The 22,214-nt window shown below is 43.3% G+C and overlaps 1 protein-coding gene across 1 annotated transcript in view; it reads right to left on the bottom strand.

Moving 5' to 3' along the window:
* Nucleotides 1-21,488, bottom strand: part of LOC115103560 (voltage-dependent calcium channel gamma-4 subunit-like) — a 30,802-nt gene extending 9,314 nt beyond the window's left edge. The window contains exon 1 of the mRNA XM_029624398.2: nucleotides 20,993-21,488. Coding sequence (XP_029480258.1) covers nucleotides 20,993-21,209 — 217 coding nt within the window. The 5' untranslated portion in view covers nucleotides 21,210-21,488. The remainder of the gene's footprint in view (nucleotides 1-20,992) is intronic.
* Between the last annotated feature and the right edge of the window lie 726 nt (nucleotides 21,489-22,214).

Below are 22,214 nucleotides of genomic sequence, written 5' to 3'. Positions count from 1 at the left end.
TAAACAACACAATGTAACTCCAAGTCAATCACACTTCTGTGAAATCAAACTGTCCACTTAGGAAGCAACACTGATTAACAATAAATTCCACATGCTGTTGTGCAAATGGAATTGACAACAGGTGGAAATTATAGGCAATTAGCAAGACACCCCCAATAAAGGAGTGGTTCTGCAGGTGGTGACCACAGAAACAGACTCCATGAGGGTGGTATGAGGGCCCGATGTCCACAGGTGGGGGTTGTGCTTACAAGCCCAATACCGTTGCAGGACGTTTGGCATTTGCCAGAGAACACCAAGATTGTCAAATTCACCACTGGCGCCCTGTGCTCTTCACAGATGAAAGCAGGTTCACACTGAGCACATGTGACAGACGTGACAGAGTCTGGAGACGCCGTGGAGAACGTTCTGCTGCCTGCAACATCCTCCAGCATGACCGGTTTGGCGGTGGGTCAGTCATGGTGTGGGGTGACATTTCTTTGGGGGGCAGCACAGCCCTCCATGTGCACGCCAGAGGTAGCCTGACTGCCATTAGGTACCGAGATGAGATCCTCAGACCTCTTGTGAGACCACATGCTGGTGCGGTTGGCCCTGGGTACTCCTCCTGCAATACAATGCTAGACCTCATGTGGCTGGACTGTGTCAGGTCTGGGAGGAGATCCCCCAGGAGACCATCCACCACCTCATCAGGAGCATGCCCAGGCGTTGTAGGGAGGTCATACAGGCACGTGGAGGCCACACACACTACTGAGCCTCATTTTGACTTGTTTTAAGGACATTACATCAAAGTTGGATCAGCCTGTAGTGTGGTTTTCCACTTCAATTTTGAGTGTGACTCCAAATCCAGACCTCCATTGGTTGATAAATTTGATTTCCATTGATAATTTTTGCGTGATTTTGTTGTCAGCACATTCAACTATGTAAAGAAAAAAGCATTGAATAAGAATATTTCATTCATTCAGATCTAGGATGTGTTATTTTAGCAGTGTATTATATCTCATGCCATGTCACAGTGGAAGTGAAGCTAAAATGGCTCCCAATACTCAATGCACTTCTGTGTTGAGCTGTAAAGTCTTAGAGATTGCAGTTTTGTCATACATTGGGGTTTCTTAATTGTCATAATTAAAAATAACAATACAAATGTATTGCCAAAGAAGACATGCCTATTATAATGCTGACTATTTTGTTATACCCCACTGATTTCCATACAAAACAAAACAATTTAACCTGTGAATTATTCATTTATATAATTTCAGTCTCTCGATGTGCAAAACTGATAGAGACATACCCCAAGCGACTTACAGCTGTAATCGCAGCAAAAGGTGGCGCTACAAAGTATTAACTTAAGGGGGCTGAATAATTTTGCACGCCCAATTTTTCAGTTTTTTATTTGTTAAAAAAGTTTGAAATATCCAATAAATGTCGTTCCACTTCATGATTGTGTCCCACTTGTTGTTGATTCTTCACAAAAAAATACAGTTTTATATCTTTATGTTTGAAGCCTGAAATGTGGCAAAAGGTCGCAAAGTTCAAGGGGGCCGAATACTTTCGCAAGGCACTGTACTTCTCATCAGAATGTTTATTTTTGTATAATACTGTGGCGGGGTTGCAGTATCTGTTCTCTGTCAATACTAAGTTGCTTGGGCCGGAGAGAGGTCAAGCGTGTATCTCTTGGCTCCACAATGTCTGTGTGCCAGTCAATGTGTCTCTGTGATCTTGTCAAGATAGGATGGATTTGATATATGCCTGTTGATGTGAGGATTTGTTTAGGTTCTGAGTTTGAGAAAATAACATAGTTTAGGAGACAAAGCTGAACGATAAATTATGCCAATGCTGTCTGGCTATGTGTGTCTTTGCTATAAAGGATCTCAGTTGCAATATGTAAGGGACTCTCAGAGAATTCATTTATAGACACTGAATTGATCTGAGAGTCACAGGGTTGTGATGGAGCTCATATAATTAAAGATGGACTTTATGATAACTCTGACTTGTGTGTGGTTTGCTCTCATGATTTGGTAAATACAGGAAATTTCCACGACACTTTAAACAGCTTGGAAAATTACGAAGAATTATCTCATGGCTTTAGAAGCTTCTGATAACCTAATTGACATAATTTGAGTCAATTGGAGGTGTACCTGTGGATGTATGTCAAGGCCTACCTTCAAACTCAGTTCCTCTTTGCTTGACATCATGGGAAAATCTAAAGAAATCAGCCCCCAGAAAAAAAATTGTAGACCTCCACAAGTCTGGTTCATCCTTGGGAGCAATTTCCAAACACCTGACGGTACCACGTTCACCTGTACAAACAATAGTACGCAAGTATAAACACGATGGGACGCGTTCCGTCTCCTAGAGATGAACGTACTTTGGGGTGAAAAGTGCAAATCAATCCCAGAACAACAGCAAAGGACCTTGTGAAGATGCTGGAGGAAACAGGTACAAAAGTATCTATATCCACAGTAAAACGAGTCCTATATCGACATAACCTGAAAGGCCGCTCAACAAGGAAGGAGCCACTGCTCTAAAACTGCCATAAAAAAGCCAGACTACGATTTGAAACTGCACATGGGGACAAAGATCGTACTTCTTGGAGAAATTTCCGCTTGTCTGATGATACAAAAATAGAACTGTTTGGCCATAATGACCATCGTTATGTTTGGAGGAAAAAGGGGGATGCTTGTAAGCCGGAGAACACCATCCCAACCGTGAAGCACGGGGAAGGCAGCATCATGTTGTGGGGGTGCTTTGCTGCAGGAGGGACTGGTGCACTTCCCAAAATAGATGGCATCATGAGGACAGAAAATTATGTGGATAAATTGAAGCAACATCTCAAGACATCAGTCAGGAAGTTCAAGCTTGGTCGCAAATGGGTCTTCCAAATGGACAATAACCCCAAGCATACGTCAAAATGGCTTAAGGACAACAAAGTCAAGGTATTGGAGTGGCCAACCACAAAGCCCTGACCTCAATCTTATAGAACATTTGTGGGCAGAACTGAAAAAGAATGTGCGTGCAAGGATGCCTAAAAACCTCACTCAGTTACACCAGCTCTGTTTTTTTATTTCACCTTTATTTAACCAGGTAGGCTAGTTGAGAACAGGTTCTCATTTACAACTGCGATCTGGCCAAGCAGTGCGACACAAAACAACTGAGTTACACATGGAATAAACAAGCGTACAGTCAATAACAATAGAAAAAAAGAGTCTATATACAGTGTGTGCAAATGGCGTAAGGAGGTAAGGCAATAAAGACCATAGTAGCGAAGTAATTACAATTTAGCAAATTAACACAAGTGATAGATGAGCAGATGATGATGTGCAAGTAGAAATACTTATGTGCAAGAGAGCAGAAAAGTAAATAAAAACAATATTGGGATGAGGTAGGAAGATTGGGTGGGCTATTTACAGATGGGCTATGTACAGCTGCAGTGATCGGTTAGCTGCTCAGATAGCTGATGTTTAAAGTTAGTGAGGCAAATACAAGTCTCCAGCTTCAGCGATGTTTGTAATTCGTTCCAGTCACTGGCAGCAGAGAACTGGAAGGAAAGGCGGCCAAATTAGGTGTTGGCTTTGGGGATGACCAGTGAAATATACCTGTTGGAGCGTGTGCAACGGGTGGGTGTTGTTATCGTGACCAGTGAGCTGAGATAAGGCGGAGCTTTACCTAGCATAGACTTTTAGATGACCTGGAGCCAGTGGCGATGAATATGTAGCGAGGGCCAGCCGACTAGAGCATACAGGTCGCAGTGGTGGGTGGTATAAGGGGCTTTGGTAACAAAACGGATGGCACTGTGATAGACTGCATCCAGTTTGCTGAGTAGAGTATTGGAAGCTATTTTGTAGATGACATCACCAAAGTCGAGGATCGGTAGGATAGTCAGTTTTACTAGGGTAAGTTTGGCAGCGTGAGTGGAGGCTTGTTGCGAAATAGAAAGACGATTCTAGATTTGATTTTGGATTGGAGATGTTTAATATGAGTCTGGAGAGTTTACAGTCTAGCCAGACACATAGGTATTTGTAGTTGTCCACATATTCTAGGTCTGAACCGTCCAGAGTAGTGATGCAAGTCAGGAAGGCGGGTGCGGGCAGCGAACGGTTGAAAAGCATGCATTTGGATTTACTAGCGTTTAAGAGCAGTTAGAGGCCAGGGAAGGTGTGTTGAATGGCATTGAAGCTCGTTTGGAGGTTAGTTAACACAGTGTCCAGAGAAGGGCCAGATGTATACAGAATGGTGTCGTCTGCGTAGAGGTGGTCAGGGAATCACCCGCAGCAAGAGCGACATCGTTGATATATACAGAGAAAAGAGTCAGCTCCTCTGTCAGGAGGAATGGGCCAAAATTCACCCAACTTATTGTGGGAAGCTTGTGGAAGGCTACCCGAAACATTTGACCCAAGTTAAACAATTTAAAAGCAATGCTACCAAATACTAATTGAGTATGTAAACTTCTGACCCACTGGGAATATGATGAAAGAAATAAAAGCTGAAATAAAGAATTCTCTACTATTATTCTGACATTTCACATTCTTAAAATAAAGTGGTGATCCTAACTGAACTAAGACAGGGAATTTTTACTAGGATTAAATGTCAGCAATTGTGAAAAACTGAGTTTAAATGTATTTGGCTAAGGTGTATGTGAACTTCTGACTTCAACTGTAGGTGCAAGTGATTGACAGGCAATGGTGGAGTGAGAGGTAAATTGAGTAGCCTCCCATCCCGGAAGGGTTTTCCTGTGTTTGTTTGGACACTTTTAATTTGATATGCCCGTTTGTTTATTTTTTTAGATTGCCGTTTAGGTCACTGTGAACATTGAAAAACTGCTTGGGCTGGCAGATCAAGCTTAACCTGAATCCTGGCGAGTACACAGTCTGCCATAAAGACACATGCATTGCTTAACTGACTTTCATGTGAAATGCACACATTTATATCAGATTATGAATGACTTAGGTAAACTTAGGTCCCCTAGACGTAGCAAGCTTAGTTTCACCTCCATATTTGAAACCAACCGAGGACAGGAAAGTCAGTCTGCACACCCACAAAAGAGTTCTGATGTTCTTCAGCCCCAAGGCACCTTCCATTGAAAGAGTTTGACTCTTGGTTAAGAAAATGTTCTCTGCACTTTTAAGGGAATAAAACATGGCGGTGACATGAATATTGAAACGTTTCTCACTTTTCCACTGAAATTGCTGCCTCAACCAGAGGTTGGGAAGTCAAGTGTGCGAATGAACAGAGACTTACTTCACGCTTGGACTTAATTCACTCTAAAACAGATAATAATTTATGAGACAAGATAGTAATGTAAACATGCCTTTTAAGTGGTTTATTTGTCTGTGTGTGGTGATTCTATTTTTCTATGACTGGTATCTAAGGCAATTTTGTATTCTTCCCCTCTAATCAGGAACTGATTCAGGACACCAGGTGAGTGGAATCTATGAGCAATCAGTGCATTTAACCTTTTTTTACACTGCCTCATTGCAAACTCACTGTACTCTACCCGCACTGACACACACAACACTCTCCACATACACTGCTGCTACTTTGTTGATTATCTATCCTGATTGCCTCGTTCTAATTAAATAAAGGTTCAATAAATAAAATCAAAAATACCCCTGCGCATTTATTCGGTACCAGGACTCCTTGTATACAGCATAATTATTATTATTTATAGTGTTACTATTTTTATTTTTATTTGAAAATGTTCTTACTTTTTAACTCTGCATTGTTGGGAAAGGGCTCGTAAGCATTTTGCGGTACGGAGCAACTACCACCAAACAGTCTCCACTGTCACAATGGAAATCAATGAGAAAGCTACGACCAGGACACCCAACTTAGAAGGGACTGAGAGACCCCTAAAACGCCTCCAAAATGGACCCCCTGGTCTGGGCACAACCCCCACATCGTGGACCACTGCCCCAGACACTCCCTGGGCCCACAAGCAGCCAACACTCCAATTTGAAACGCACATAAAACAGCTGGAGTGCACCGCTCTCTAACACATTGTATAGCCCATGGGAGAACAGTGACACAGTCACCCGACATCACTGGGAAAATAGAAAAACACCTCACAGGAACAAAACTCTGGGCTGGTTACAACCCCAACATAGGAGACTTCTACCTCCTATAGCCCCAGGACTCTAACTCACACTCACGAGGAACCAAGGCCAACAGAACACAACAAGAGCCCACCGCTCTCTATTGCTACAATGGAAGTCTATGGGGAAATCGATAACATAGATGGCTGAATTCACAGACATCCTAAGAACTTCAAAATACTTCCAAAATGGACCCCCTGGTCTGGGCACCTATCTAACATGGTAAACCACTGCCCCAAACACCCCCTGGGCCTGTCTGTAGTCAGCTCTGATGTGAGTACCCCCAATAGCAGTCAGCAGTCAGCTCTGATGTGAGTACCTCCAATAGCTGTCTGTAGTCAGCTCTGATGTGAGTACCCCCAATAGCTGTCTGTAGTCAGCTCTGATGTGAATACCCCAAATAGCAGTCAGCAGTCAGCTCTGATGTGAGTACCCCCAATAGCTGTCTGCAGTCATGGCATAGACTATTTCCCTCTGGCTCATAGTGAATGTCAGCTCAGGTGTTAATTACATTTACAAGTCAAGTGTAATGCGTTTGTCGACAATCCCGGTCAAGCTGATCTCAAATAGCTGTTGTAATGACAGCCTGGCTACTGAGCATGGAGAGAGAGAGACCAAGTTACCCAGACTGCACTGGTCTCTCTGGGTCTCCCAACGCCTCTGTATTTGCCTGTCTTACTGATAATATGGGATTGAAGAGACACACACTCCTTAATGCTTGTAGTGGGTCAGAAGCCATTAATTGCAATTGAAATGACTGGTTAGTGTTCAACTCAGGGATGCAGACTGGTGAGGGCCCAAAAATAATATTTTTTTTTGCATGCAAAACATCTGTGTGAAGCTGTTAACATCTCTGTTAGCCCCGTCTCGCAGGACAAAAATCTGTCCCTGATATTCACTCCTACACTCTATATAACACATTTAACTTCACACCGTTTACTGTATAATACACTGAACAAAAAATATAAATGCAACATGCAACGATTTTACTGAGTTACAGTTGATATGGAAATCAGTCAATTGAAATAAATAAATTAGGCCCTAATCTATGGATTTCACATGACTGGGAATACAGATATGCATCTGTTGGTCAAAGATACCTTAAAAAGGGTGGTGGATCAGAAAAACCAGCCAGTTTCTGGTGTGACCACCATTTGCCTCAGAGTTGATCAGGCTGTTCATTGTGGCCGGTGGAAGGTTGTCTCACTCCTCTTCAATGGCCATGCAAAGTTGCTGGATATTGGTGGAAACTGGAACACGCTGTCGTGCACGTCGATCCAGAGCATCCCAAACATGCTCAATGGGTGACATGTCTGGTGAGTATGCAGGCCATGGAAGAACAAGGATACTTTCAGCTTCCAGGAATTGTGTATATATCCTTGCAACATGGGGTTGTGCATTATCATGCTGAAACATGAGGTGAAGGCACGACAATGGACCTCAGGATCTTGTCACGGTATCTCTGTGCATTCAAATTGCCAACAATAAAATGCAAGTGTGTTCATTGTCCATAGCTTATGCCTGCCCATTCCATAACACCACCACCACGAGGCACTCTGTTCACAACGTTGACATAAGCAAACCACTCGCTCACACCACGCCATGTGTTCTGCCATCTGCCCAGTTCAGTTGAAACCAAGATTAAATCTGTGAAGAGCACACTTCTCCGGCGGTGAGTATTTGCCCACTGAACACGTTTACGAAGTCGAACTGCAGTCAGGCCAAGACCCTGGTGAGGAAGACGAGCACACAGATGAGCTTTGCTGAGATGGTTTCTGACAGTTTATGCAGAAATTCTGGATGTGGAGGTCCTGGGGTGGCGTGGTTACACATGGTCTGCGGTTGTGAGGCCGGATGGACGTAACAACATTGGAGGCGGCTTATGGTAGAAAAGTTAACATTCAATTATCTGCCAACAGCTCTGGTGGACATTCCTGCAGTCAGCATGTCAATTGCATGCTCCCTCAACTTGAGACATCTGTGGCATTGTTGTGTGACAACACTGCACATTTTAGTGGCCTTGTATTGTCCCCAGCACAAGGTGCACCTGTGTAATGATCATGCTGTTTAATCAGCTTCTTCATATGCCCCACCTGTCGGGTGAATGGATTATCTTGGCAAAGGACAGACGCTCACTTACATAACTGTTAACAAATGTGTGCAGAAATTGAGAGAAATAAGCTTTTTGTGCGCATGGAACATTTCTGGGATCTTTTTATTTCAGCTCATGAAACAAACACGTTACATGTTGCCTTTAGATTTTTGTTCAGTATAGTATAGGCTATGCCAACTGCAGAAAATAGCTGATTTGCTCATATCCATAGGCAGGAGGAATGTAGTAAGGTCCGGAATATACAGTTGGAAGTTGGAAGTTTACATACACCTTATACATTTAAACTCAGTTTTTCACAATTCCTGACATTTAATCCTAGTACAAATTCCCTGTCTTAGAAGTAGTTAGGATCACCACTTTACTTTAAGAATGTGAAATGTCAGAATAATAGTAGAGAGAATTCTTTATTTCAGCTTTTATTTCTTTCATCACATTCCCAGTGGGTCAGAAGTTTACATACACTCAATTAGTATTTGGTAGCATTGCCTTTAAATTGTTTAACTTGGGTCAAACTTTTAACTTCGGGTAGCCTACCACAAGCTTCCCACAATAAGTTGGGTGAATTTTGGCCCATTCCGCTTGACAGAGCTGGTGTAACCGAGTCAGGTTTGTAGGCCTCCTTGCTCTCACACACTTTTTCAGTTCTGACCACAAATTTTCTATAGGATGAGATCAGGGCTGTGATGGCAACTTCAATACCTTGAATTTGTTGTCCTTAAGCCATTTTGCCACAACTTTGGAAGTATGCTTGGAGTCATTGTCCATTTGGAAGACCCATGGGGTGGCAGGGCAGCCTAGTGGTTAGAGCGTTGGACAAGTTCATATCCCGAGCTGACAAGGTACAAATCTGTCGTTCTGCCCCTGAACTGTTCCTAGGCCGTCATTGAAAATAAGAATTTGTTCTTAACGGACTTGCCTAGTTAAATAAAAAGGTAAAATTTAAAAAATTTGCGACCAAGCTTTGCCTTCCTGACTGATGTCTTGAGATATTACTTCAATATATCCACATAATTTTCCGTCCTGATGATGCCATCTACTTTGTGAAGTGTACCAGTGCCTCCTGCAGCAAAGCACCCCCACAAGATGATGCTGCCACTCCCGTGCTTCACGGTTGGGATGGTGTTCTTCGGCCTGCAAGCCTCCCCCTTTTTCCTCCAAACAAAACGATGGTCATTATGGCCAAACAGTTCTATATTTGTTTCATCAGACCAGAGGACATTTCTCCCAAAAAGTACGATCTTTGTCCCCATGTGCAGTTGCAAACCGTAGTCTGGCTTTTTATTGGCGGTTTTGGAGCAGTGGCTTCTTCCTTGCTGAGCAGCCTTTCAGGTTATGTCGATATAGGACTCGGAGCGGCAGGGTAGCCTAGTGGTTAGAGCGTTGGACTAGTAACCGGAAGGTTGCAAGTTCAAATCCCCGAGCTGACAAGGTACAAATCTGTCGTTCTTCCTAGGTTTTGGCCTTTCTAGGGAGTTTTTCCTAACCACTGTGCTTCTACATCTGCATTGCTTGCTGTTTGGGGTTTTAGGCTGGGTTTCTGTACAGCACTTTGATATATCAGCTGATGTAAGAAGGGCTATATCAATATATTTGATTTACTCCTACCTACATGTAAAAATTACTTAGACTAACCTGTACCCCCGCACGTTGACTCGGTACCGGTACTCCCTGTATATAGCCTCATTATTGTTATTTTATTGTGTTATTTTTTTAACCTTTAGTTTATGTAGACATTTCTGCCAATGTGTGTGCGCATGTGTAGGCTACCTGCCCCTCCCCAAGCTACTGTAGCCGACTGACGTTACAAGCGGGATTCAGAAATTAGGGTGAAGTTATTTATTTAATTAGAATGAACTTTTTCAATGCTAGTTAAGGATACTAATGGTATCACATTTCACACTACAAAAAGATCTGCACATACAGCTTGTTAGCTAGCTAGCTCCATCTGGTTCAACGTTTAGCCAACTCTCTGAAGTTCAAAGACATTTAAAGTTCCTCCATAGAAGCCGCTCCTCTGAATGTATAATTCTGTGGGCCTAATTCAGATAATGCATGTCAATAAGCTCTTCAAGCCAAGCCTCCTCCAACCTCTCTCGCTCTTTCGCAATACGCAAAATGTAGTTGTCATCTTGAGCCCTACAGTTGTCTGTCCATCGCACATGTAAACAACTATAGATTGCCCACTCCACAGCAAGCTGCTCTATCCTTACTGATTGGTGAATGAATTTAATGTTGAGCTAAATGTAAACATTTCAGAGGTTTAAAAAGGAACAATATAAACCATAACTTTTTGGGGGTTAGAACCGGTTCAGAACTTTATTTTGCAGGTTGGAACAGTGGAATGGAACGAAAAAAATATGGTTTTGTTCAGAACGAAATGATTGGAAAAAAATAGTTGATGATTCCAACCCCTGCCTGTGAGCAATCACACTGTTGGCACTTAAAAATCACCTGGCCTGGCCGCTGCTGCCCCTAGTGGCGGGGTGTGTATATTGAAAATGGACTGTCTAACTGTGGTACACCCTAACCACTAAAATACATAATTTCCTAGCAGTGATAGAAAATGTCCCTCGCAGATTTGACAATAATTTAAAATAAATTAATAATTCACAGGTTAAATTGTTTGTTTTGTATGAAAATCAGTGGGGTAACAAAATAATCAGCATTATATTAGGCATGTCTTCTTTGGCAATCAATTTGTATTGTTATTTTTAATTATGACAATTAAGCAACCCCAATGTATGGCAAAACTGCAATCTCTAAGACTGAGTGAGTGCCTTTACAGCTCAACACAGAAGTGCATTGAGTATTGGGAACCATTTTAGCTTCACTTCCACTGTTTATTTGATTTCACCTTTATTTAACCAGGTAGGCAAGTTGAGAACAAGTTCTCATTTTCAATTGCGACCTGGCCAAGATAAAGCAAAGCAGTTCGACACATACAACTACACAGAGTTACACATGGAGTAAAACAAACATACAGTCAACAATACAGTAGAAAAACAAGTCTATATACAATGTGAGCAAATGAGGTGAGATAAGGGAAGTAAAGGCAAAAAAAGGCCATGGTGGCGAAGTAAATACAATATAGCAAGTAAAACACTGGAATGGTAGATTTGCAGTGGAAGAATGTGCAAAGTAGAAATAATGGGGTGCAAAGGAGCAAAATAAATAAATACAGTAGGGGAAGAGGTAGTTGTTTGGGCTAAATTATAGATGGACTATGTACAGTTGCAGTAATATGTGAGCTGCTCTGACAGATGGTGCTTAAAGCTAGTGAGGGAGATAAGTGTTTCCAGTTTCAGAGATTTTTGTAGTTCATTCCAGTCATTGGCAGCAGAGAACTGGAAGGAGAGGCAGCCAAAGGAGGAATTGGTTTTGGGGGTGACCAGAGAGATATACCTGCTGGAGCGCGTGCTACAGGTGGGTGCTGCTATGGTGACCAGCGAGCTGAGATAAGGGGGGACTTTACCTAGCAGGGTCTTGTAGATGACCTGGAGCCAGTGGGTTTGGCGACGAGTATGAAGCGAGGGCCATCCAACGAGAGCGTACAGGTCGCAATGGTGGGTAGTATATGGGGCTTTGGTGACACTGTGATAGAATGCATCCAATTTATTGAGTAGGATATTGGAGGCTATTTTGTAAATGACATCGCCGAAGTCGAGGATCGGTAGGATGGTCAGTTTTACAAGGGTATGTTTGGCAGCATGAGTGAAGGATGATTTGTTGTCAATTCTAGATTTAACTTTGGATTGGAGATGTTTTATGTGAGTCTGGAAGGATGGTTTACAGTCTAACCAGACACCTAGGTATTTGTAGTTGTCCACATATTCTAAGTCAGAACCGTCCAGAGCAGTGATCCTGGACGGGCGTGCAGGTAGCGATCGGTTGAAAAGCATGCATTTAGTTTGACTTGTATTTAAGAGCAATTGGTCGGCCACGGATGAGAGTTGTATGGCATTCAAACTCGCCTGGAGGGTTGTTAACACAGTGTCCAAAGAAGGGCCAGAAGTATACAGAATGGTGTCGTCTGCGTAGAGGTGGATCAGAGACTCACCAGCAGCAAGAGCGACATCATTGATGTATACAGAGAAGAGAGTCGGCCCAAGAATTGAACCCTGTGGCACCCCCATAGAGACTGCCAGAGGCCAGGAAAACAGGCCCTCCGATTTGACACACTGAACTCTATCAGAGAAGTAGTTGGTGAACCAGGCGAGGCAATCTTTTGAGAAACCAAGGCTATCGAGTCTGCCGATGAGGATGTGGTGATTGACAGAGTCGAAAGCCTTGGCCAGGTCAATGAATACGGCTGCACAGTATTGTTTCTTATCGATGGCAGTTAAGATATCGTTTAGGACCTTGAGCGTGGCTGAGGTGCACCCATGACCAGCTCTGAAACTAGATTGCGTAGCGGAGAAGGTGGGGTGGGATTCAAAATGGTCAGTAATCTGTTTGTTGACTTGGCTTTCGAAGACCTTAGAAAGGCAGGGTAGGATAGATATGTATGTAGCAGTTTGGGTCAAGAGTGTCCCCCCCTTTGAAGAGGGGGATGACTGCAGCTGCTTTCCAATATTTGGGAATTTCAGACGACACGAAAGAGAGGTTGAACAGGCTAGTAATATGGGTTGCAACAATTTCGGCATTTTAGAAAGGAAGGGTCCAGATTGTCTAGCCCGGCTGATTTGTAGGGGTCCAGATTTTGTAGGCCCTTCAGAACATCAGCTGACTGGATTTGGGAGAAGGAGAAATGGGGAAGGCGAGGGCGAGTTGCTGTGGGGGGCGCCGTGCTGTTGAACGGGGTAGCGGTAGCCAGATGGAAAGCATGGCCAGCCGTAGAAAAATGCTTATTGAAATTCTCAATTATGGTGGATTTATCGGTGGTGACAGCTTTTCCTATCCTCAGTGCAGTGGGCAGCTGGGAGGAGGTGTTCTTATTCTCCATGGACTTTAATGTCCCAGAACTTTTGAGTTTGTGTTGCAGGAAGCAAATGTCTGCTTGAAAAAGCTAGCCTTGGCTTTTCTAACTGCCTGTGTATATTGGTTTCTAGCTTCCCTGAAAAGTTGCATATCACGGGGGCTGTTCGATGCTAATGCAGAACGCCATAGGATGTTTTTGTGTTGGTTAAGTGCAGTCAGGTCTGGAGAGAACCAAGGGCTATATCTGTTCCTGGTTCTAAATTTCTTGAATGGGGCATGCTTATTTAAGATGGTGAGGAAGGCATTTAAAAAAATAACCAGGCATCCTCTACTGACGGGATGAGGTCAATATCCTTCCAGGATACCCGGGCCAGGTCAATTAGAAAGGCCTGCTCGCTGAAGTGTTTCAGGGAGCATGTGACAGTGATGAGTAGAGGTATTTTGACCGCTGACCCATTACGGATGCAGGCAATGAGGCAGTGATCACTGAGATCTTGGTAGAAAACAGCAGGTGTATATTTAGAGGGCAAGTTGGTTAGGATGATATCTATGAGGGTGCCCGTGTTTACGGCTTTGGGGTGGTACCTGGTAGGTTCATTGATCATTTGTGTGAGATTGAGGGCATCAAGCTTAGATTGTAGGATGGCTGGGGTGTTAAGCATTTCCCAGTTTAGGTCACCTAGCAGCATGAGCTCTGAAGATAGATGGGGGGCAATCAGTTCACATATGGTGTCCAGAGCACAGCTGGGGGCAGAGGGTGGTCTATAGCAGGCGGCAACGGTGAGAGACTTGTTTTTAGAGAGGTGGTTTTTAAAAGTAGAAGTTCAAATTGTTTGGGTACAGACCTGGATAGTAGGACAGAACTCTGTAACCGCCCCCTTTGGTCGTTCTATCTTGTCTGAAAATGTTGTAGTTAGGGATGGAGATTTCAGAGTTTTTGGTGGTCTTCCTAAGCCAGGATTCAGACACGGCTAGGACATGGGGGTTGGCAGAGTCTGCTAAAGCAGTGAACAAAACAAACTTAGGGAGGAGGCTTCTAATGTTAACATGCATGAAACCAAGGCTATTACGGTTACAGAGGTCATCAAAAGAGAGCACACTATGACATGGCATGAGGCATAATATATTTTTCTAATGAGCAGACATTGTTCATGTACAACCATTGTTGGATTAGTATAGTGTTGTTGCGTAGTGTTGTCTCAACTCTCACTTACCTTACCTGCTACTCCCCCTATGGACATTCTTTCTCCTGTTGCTTCCCTGCATGTTGGAGCTCGACGCCTAAGATTTTCACTGTGCCCTGCAATCGCACCTGCAACTCTGTACATGAGACTATTAAACAATCTGAATCCATGCTCAATAATAATCAATAATTGAGATCAATAATCTGTCTGTAAACAATTGTTGGAAAAATGATGTGTCATGCACAGAGTAGATGTCCTAACCGACTTGCCAAAACTGTAAATGTAAACTTCCGACTTCATCTGTAAATGCATATTGATCTGCATATCATTGTGGCAGTAAGGGGAATACACACTATATGAAACCATCTTTAGCTTACCTTTCAGATAACTTTACGCTGTATATTTCCACACATACTTACTCTACCTCCCTGTCTCACACACATCCTCTCTCTCTCTCTTACACACAGACTCACATCACTCTCTCTTTCTTGACATGAATTGTAGCCCAATGTTCTAACAAAACCCTAAGAAGGTATCGCTCAGCCTATAGAAGTCAGCTAAGTACACAGACTCATGATTTACCCAGGAGATTTACAGGGAGATATCATTAGCTTTGGTTCTGGTGTACACTGTAGCGTTGGATACAGGACAGTACTCAATCTAATATTGCCTCAAGGTCTCGCTCACACACACGCAGCTTCCAACTAAGAAAAGTTAGGCACCAAACAGAATTGAAGGAACACCAGAAAAATTTCGATTTAAGACAGTTTAGAATGATTTATATTTATTTATATTAGGTATATGCATCTTACCTTTGAAGCACCATCTCTTTGAGTAGGCTATCATTTCCTTTTTCATTCTTCCTGTGCAATCCACATTTGTGCATAGCCTATTGGTCAAGTTACCAGGTTGTTTAGGTAACATGACGGAACAAGGTAGTTTATCAAAACAACAATCAGCGGCCTGAGTAGTTTAAAATGGCCCGCAACGTGGTTTATGAAATTATATAAAACGTGAGACGTAGTTTTCAACGACATAAAAGGTGCAAGCATGACTGTCACTGTGCTCCGCTTTCCCTCTATGGCACTGGGGCTGCGTGACTAGCCTGACCTCATTGACTAGAGGTAACAAAATAAGCTAAATCCGGGACACTCAAATTAATATATGTGATATTTGGTATGGTTATATAAAACCGATAGTTACTTAAGGCAAAAGTAGGGTGGTTGGGCGGGCATATAACGAACGTTCTAGCAAACCAAAGGTTGCGAGTTCGAATGTCATCACGGATAACTTCAGCATTTTAGCAACTTTTCAACTACTTACTACATTTTAGCTACTTTGCAACTTCTTAGCATGTTAGCTAACCCTAACCTTAACCCCTAGCCTAGCTTATGTTAGCAAGCTAGCTAATGTTAGCCACCTAGCTAGAATTTGTAACATATACACTGCTCAAAACAATAAAGGGAACACTTAAACAACACAATGTAACTCCAAGTCAATCACACTTCTGTGAAATCAAACGGTCCACTTAGGAAGCAACACTGATTGACAATAAATTCCACATGCTGTTGTGCAAATGGAATAGACAACAGGTGGAAATTATAGGCAATTAGCAAGACACCCCCAATAAAGGAGTGTTTCTGCAGGCGGTGACCACAGACCACTTCTCAGTTCCTATGCTTCCTGGCTGATGTTTTGGTCACTTTTGAATGCTGGCGGTGCTTTCACTCTAGTGGTAGCATGAGACGGAGTCTACAACCCACACAAGTGGCTCAGGTAGTGCAGCTCATCCAGGATGGGACATCAATGCGAGCTGTAGCAAGAAGGTTTGCTGTGACTGTCAGCGTAGTGTCCAGAGCATGGAGGCATTACCAGGAGACAGGCCAGTACATCAGGAGACGTGGAGCAGCAGGACTGCTACCTCCGCCTTTGTGCAAGGAGGAGCAAGAGGAGCTCTGCCAGAGCCCTGCAAAACGACCTCCAGCAGGCCACAAATGTGCATGTGTCTGCTGAAACGGTCAGAAACAGACTACATGAGGGTGGTATGAGGGCCCGACGTCCACAGGTGGGGGTTGTGCTTACAGCCCAACACCGTGAGGACGTTTGGCATTTGCCAGAGAGCACCAAGATTGGCAAATAATCCACTGGCGCCCTGTGCTCTTCACAGATGAAAGCAGGTTCACACTGAGCACATGTGACAGACGTGACAGAGTCTGGAGACGCCGTGGAGAACGTTCTGCTGCCTGCAACATCCTCCAGCATGACCGGTTTGGCGGTGGGTCAGTCATGGTGTGGGGTGGCATTCCTCCATGTGCCTGCCAGAGGTAGCCTGACTGCCATTAGGTACCGAGATGAGATCCTCAGACCCCTTGTGAGACCATATGCTGGTGTGGTTGGCACTGGGTTCCTCCTAATGAAAGACAATGCTAGACCTCATGTGGCTGGAGTGTGTCAGAAGTTCCTGCAAGAGGAAGGCATTGATGCTATGGACTGGCCCACCCGTTCCCCAGACCGGAATCCAATTGAGCACATCTGGGACATCATGTCTCGCTCCATCCACCACGTTGCACCACAGACTGTCCAGGAGTTGGCGGATGCTTTAGTCCAGGCCTGGGAGGAGATCCCTCAGGAGACCATCCGCCACCTCATCAGGAGCATGCCCAGGCGTTGTAGGGAGGTCATACAGGCACGTGGAGGCCACACACACTACTGAGCCTAATTTTGACTTGTTTTAAGGACATTACATCAACGTTGGATCAGCCTGTTGTGTGGTTTTCCACTTTAATTTTGAGTGTGACTCCAAATCCAGACCTCCATAGGTTGATACATTTGATTTCCATTGATACTTTTTGTGTGATTTTGTTGTCAGCACATTCAACTGTGTAAAGAAAAAAGTATTTAATAAGAATATTTCATTCATTCAGATCTAGGATGTGTTATTTTAGTGTATACATACATACACACACGTTTTGCAAATTTGTAACATATGTTATAAATTAAAATGTGTATATCATACAAAATGGGATATCCACAAATTAATACATACCATGCAAAATGTAACATATCATACTAAATGGTGTGTCTCAGTTTTACATACAGAAGAATATACGAAATGCTCTGAGACCAGGTTGGCTTGATAGCCAGACTGGCCTGTATTCTTGGTTCTAACAATGAAAAGATACAATGTATCCACTTTGCTCCCACTGTGAGCTACTCCAATAATTAAACAAATGTAACAACAGAAGATTCCTCAATGTCTGCACAACCACAGCTCACATCACGGCTAAATTGAATTTGTTTCATTTTTTGGTACTTTTACCCCTTTTTCTCCCCGATTGGTAGTTACAGTCTTGTCCCATCGCTGCAAATCCCGTAAGGACTCGGGAGAGGCGAAGGTCGAGAGCCATGCGTCCTCCGAAACATGACCCTGCCAAGTCGCACTACTTCTTGACGGACTGCTCACTTAACCCAGAAGCCAGCCGCACCAATGTCTCGGAGGAAACACAGTACAACTGGCGACTGAAGTCAGCTTGCAGGTGCCCGGTCTGCCACAAGTAGTCGCTAGAGCGCGGCGGGATAAGGAAAATCCCAGCCGGCCAAACCTTCCCCTAACCTGGACGATGCTGTGCTGCCTCATGGGTCTCCCGGTCACAGCCGGCTGTGACACAGCCTGGGATCGCACTCGGGCTGCAGTGACACCTCAGGCAATGTGATGCAGTGCCTTAAACCGCTGCTCCACTCGGGAGGCAATTATTGATTTATTTTTTTTACTGATGGAGATGTGCAGAAAGAGCTAACAGAGAAAAGCAGGTGAATAATGGCTGGTAGGGGATGCGGCTGGCTAATCACAGCTGTCACAGGTGATACTGGATGAAGCACTCATTCTGATGATCCCCCCCCCACATATTTTCAGATCACTGATCAAAGAGATTGTCTAAGAAAGGAAGCCATCTTAGACAATTAGAACACAGCTGATATGTTTGACCCGTTGGCCTAATAAAGTTGGTGATGAGAGAGATAAACATATGAAGAGAGCGGGAAGAGAAGGGGAGTTTCTCTACCGTATGTCAGTCATTACTAGTTACCACAGCCACAAAGTCAGAAACCCTGCCTATTTCTAGAATTTCTCGTCATAAAATGTGATTTTAAATCTAAACACACTACTAACCTAAGCTTACATTTTTACGATATAGACCATTTTGACTTTGTGCCTGTGGTTACTAGTGGAATCTCTGTCTGTCTGCCTGCGAGACAACAGTGCATCCTTTATTACTCAGCATAGCTTTGCCATGGCAACCTCCTCCTGGTGCCCAAGAAGCACATTTCATGCCTACATCTCAGAGGAGCCCTTTGACATCCTACTAACTCATTCATACAGGGACTGGCGGGTGTGCGCATAGACGTGCGTACACACAGCACAATGTTTTGAAACCCCCAAAATGTGTTTTGCTAGCTATAAACAGTCTCTCACAGCCCCCCTTTGCTTATTACAAACATCATTCAACGATTACCTCACATTTCAAAACACCCAACAAGACCCATGTAACATCTTCATTATCATCAAGAAGTCTTTCTTATACAGTCTGGCAAGCAACAATAGCTATTCAAAATCAAATGCCATTCAATAACACAAAGAAAGAACCCCTCAGAGAGAGATTGATAGTCATTCAACAGGTGTCTATCTACTTAGAAGGAAGGAAATAAGACCCCTCTCACTCTCTTTGAAGCACGTCATCTCGTCTCCCGTCGACACAGGAAGGAAGCGCTAGTTAGGTGGGAATTCTTGTTTGATTTAAGGCGAGCTGTGAAGAAGATTCAAATGGTTCCGTGCGCGTCTTAAACGCCTCCCCTATGCTCTCACGCAGCGAAGAACATGTTTTTCAAGGAACTAAATAAAGCTAGAGCTTTACATTTGGAACACTTAGTTAAAGAGGAGAGTAAGTGTGAGGGCAATTTAGTAACTTGTAGTTTGCTACATACATGTTATGCCACGTTGGGGGGTTGGAGAAAAGGTAGGGAAAGTATAGAGGGCGGAGAAAGGGAAAGAGGATTGGGTTGGTAATGTTGCCACTTGACATTGTGTTGCCCAGCTGTGGACATGCATGGAATAGCAATGTCTCTCTCTCGCTCTCTCTCTCTCTCTCTCTCTCTCTCTCTCTCTCTGTGTTAGTATTCTTCTTTGCCAATGAATAATTTAATTTAGCAGTATGTAGCTTGCAATTCACGCTGTTAACTCAAAACATATTGACTGTGGAAGTTGAAATGGTCTTCTCCAGTTGCGTTAGTTCTCTCATCGCTTTCCGCCGCGCTTTCTGAAGACACGTTTCAGCGCCACGCACAATGGACAGCACCAAATCAGCCGGCTCGACTTTCAGACACTTCATGCGCACTTGATTCGACTTTGAAGAAACGCGTTTTATGCAATGCTTCACTTACTAGCCTACAGAATAAACAACGCCAAATAATATTTACCTAACAAATCACTTTTCTATCATATAGCAAGGTTTGATAATCAAAATTTTAAGTGGAAGTGTCCATTATACCCCGGGACAATTCACTTAAATGCACTTCACTTCGCTAGAGAATAATTTCTTAATCTCAACACTACAGCGGCATATTTATTAACGTAGTTGATTTCGCTTAACAGTGACGCAAGTAAAATGGAAGAGCTGGCTAGTGGCTACTTCAATGGAGAAATAACTGGGGCTTGGTAGGGAAAAGTAGAGACCCAAAATCAAATAATTATCCATCATGTCATTTATATGCTATATTGATCTGGATGTGACCAAATCGAAGGACACCACTTAACAGATTGATCGTATTGATTAAGATGTATTGATAGATACAAAGCTCAGCACCTGGCTCAAATGGGTAGACATTATTAATTCATTTGACTGAATATTTCATTGCTGTGCAACTCTTTTAGCAAAGCCCAACCCAGCTCTTGTGTTGAAACGAGAAAACAATTTATATATTCGTTCGATCTCCTGTCGGTGAAAAAACATACATGGATTTGAATTTGATCAACGTTAAACCTATTTGCAGATAACTCTATTTCTAAATCTCACCCGTGTTTCCATAGCAATGTCTTGGGTGTAGTTGCCAAGCAACAGCATCACATACACTGAACTGGATGGACAAAGAACCGCCGTTTGGAGAAGCGCATCTAAACAATCTGAAGTTGAACTCGTAGTTGTGCACTCCTAAAAGTAACAGCCATTGATTATAAACGGGTTGAGTAGGCTATGAACTAGTTCTATTGCACATTTCCATACAGCCGTGCATTATGCATGCACAGTATAGGGTAACGAGGCCACGTCATATCCGAAGCAAAAACATAAAGTAGGTCTAATACATTGCATTACGCACAGGGATAACTCATGGTATAACGCGCCCACAATTATAGCCTACATCTCCAGCTGCACTACGCGTTCCAAGACCTCTGTTCTATCAAAACGTCCTAACAACTTTTCACTCTGTGCATGGACAGTTTATTTCAGTATAGGCAAGGTTGTTTTTCCTCAAACGCCCCCAACAAAGTCTTATCATAATACACTATGCTAACTAAAAACTGGTGTCACAAACTAAACATGTACTACTTTTACGCACTTCAATGATTCATACATCAGATACTTTCCTATATTAACCAAATGAAAAACTCAAAAGTAAAGACGAGAAAGCTGACAAAGTACCTTCTATACAACAAATTCGCCAAAGCCCGGAGTGCGTCAGGTCGCCTCTAGTTTTCTTGGGTTGCATGTCCTCGGTGGTGACATTGGTGGCGTTACATATGTACGCCCGAGAATAGAGCCAGTAGTCGGTCCCAATAGCTATTGTCATCAGACTGAAAGCTGCAAAAGCGCCCACGATGGTCAACAGTATCTGACACCCACGGTCACACCACGCCATGGCGCCTCATAATAATCCACAACGGGCTACAAACACACTAAAGAGGCACGCAGCAGAATATGGCTATCGTTGGTGTTTTTTTTTCTAGAACATCACTTTCATGTAAAACTTCAACTGGAGTGCTTCTTAATGAGTAAGTTCAATAGCTTTTTCCTTTGCACGCATCTCGAGGATTTAATTCCCCAAAGTTCACATTGCAGAAGTCGTTGATTCCTCCACAGTTTGAATTTTATAAACTTGCACGTTTCTTGACGAAGGATGTTTTTCGATGTGCGATTAGCTTTCACTTCTCAACTGAATTGATTTGCCAAGAGCGCAAGATCTTCTACCAAGACCACACCTTCTATTCAACTAACCAATGAGCGACGAGAATGATCGGTCTCGAGTCGACATCAGAAAGATACTACATAAAACTGATATCTAATAAGGCAAACACCCATATCCCATTGAAGAAGAAAAAATGAAAATATACTGAAATAAATAAACGCAACATGCAGCAATTTCTAAGATTTTACTGAGTTACAGTTCATATAAAGAAATCTGTCAATTTAAATACATCAAATAGGCCCTAATCTATGAATTTCACATGACTGGGAATACAGATATGTGTCTGTTAGTCACAGATACCTTTTCAAAAATGTAGGAGCGTGGATCAGAAAAACAGTCAGTATCTGGTGTGACCACCATTTGCCTCATGCAGCACAACACCTCTCCTTTGCATAACGTTGATCAGGCTGTTGATTGAGGCCTGTGGAGTGATGTCCCACTCCTCTTTAATGGCTGTGCGAAGTTGCTGGACATTGGCGGGAACTGGAACATACGTCGATCCAGAGCATTCCAAACATGCTCAATTGGTGACATGACTGGAACATGAACTGGGACATTTTCAGCTTCCTGGAATAGTGTACAGATATTTGCTACATGGGGGCGTGCATTATCATGCTGAAACATGAGGTGATGGCAGCGGATGAATGGCACTACAATGGGCCTCAGGATCTCGTCACG

This window comes from Oncorhynchus nerka, linkage group LG15 (genome assembly GCF_034236695.1).
Source record: "Oncorhynchus nerka isolate Pitt River linkage group LG15, Oner_Uvic_2.0, whole genome shotgun sequence".
NCBI lineage: Eukaryota > Metazoa > Chordata > Actinopteri > Salmoniformes > Salmonidae > Oncorhynchus > Oncorhynchus nerka.
This window is presented reverse-complemented; position numbering and strand designations above follow the sequence as displayed.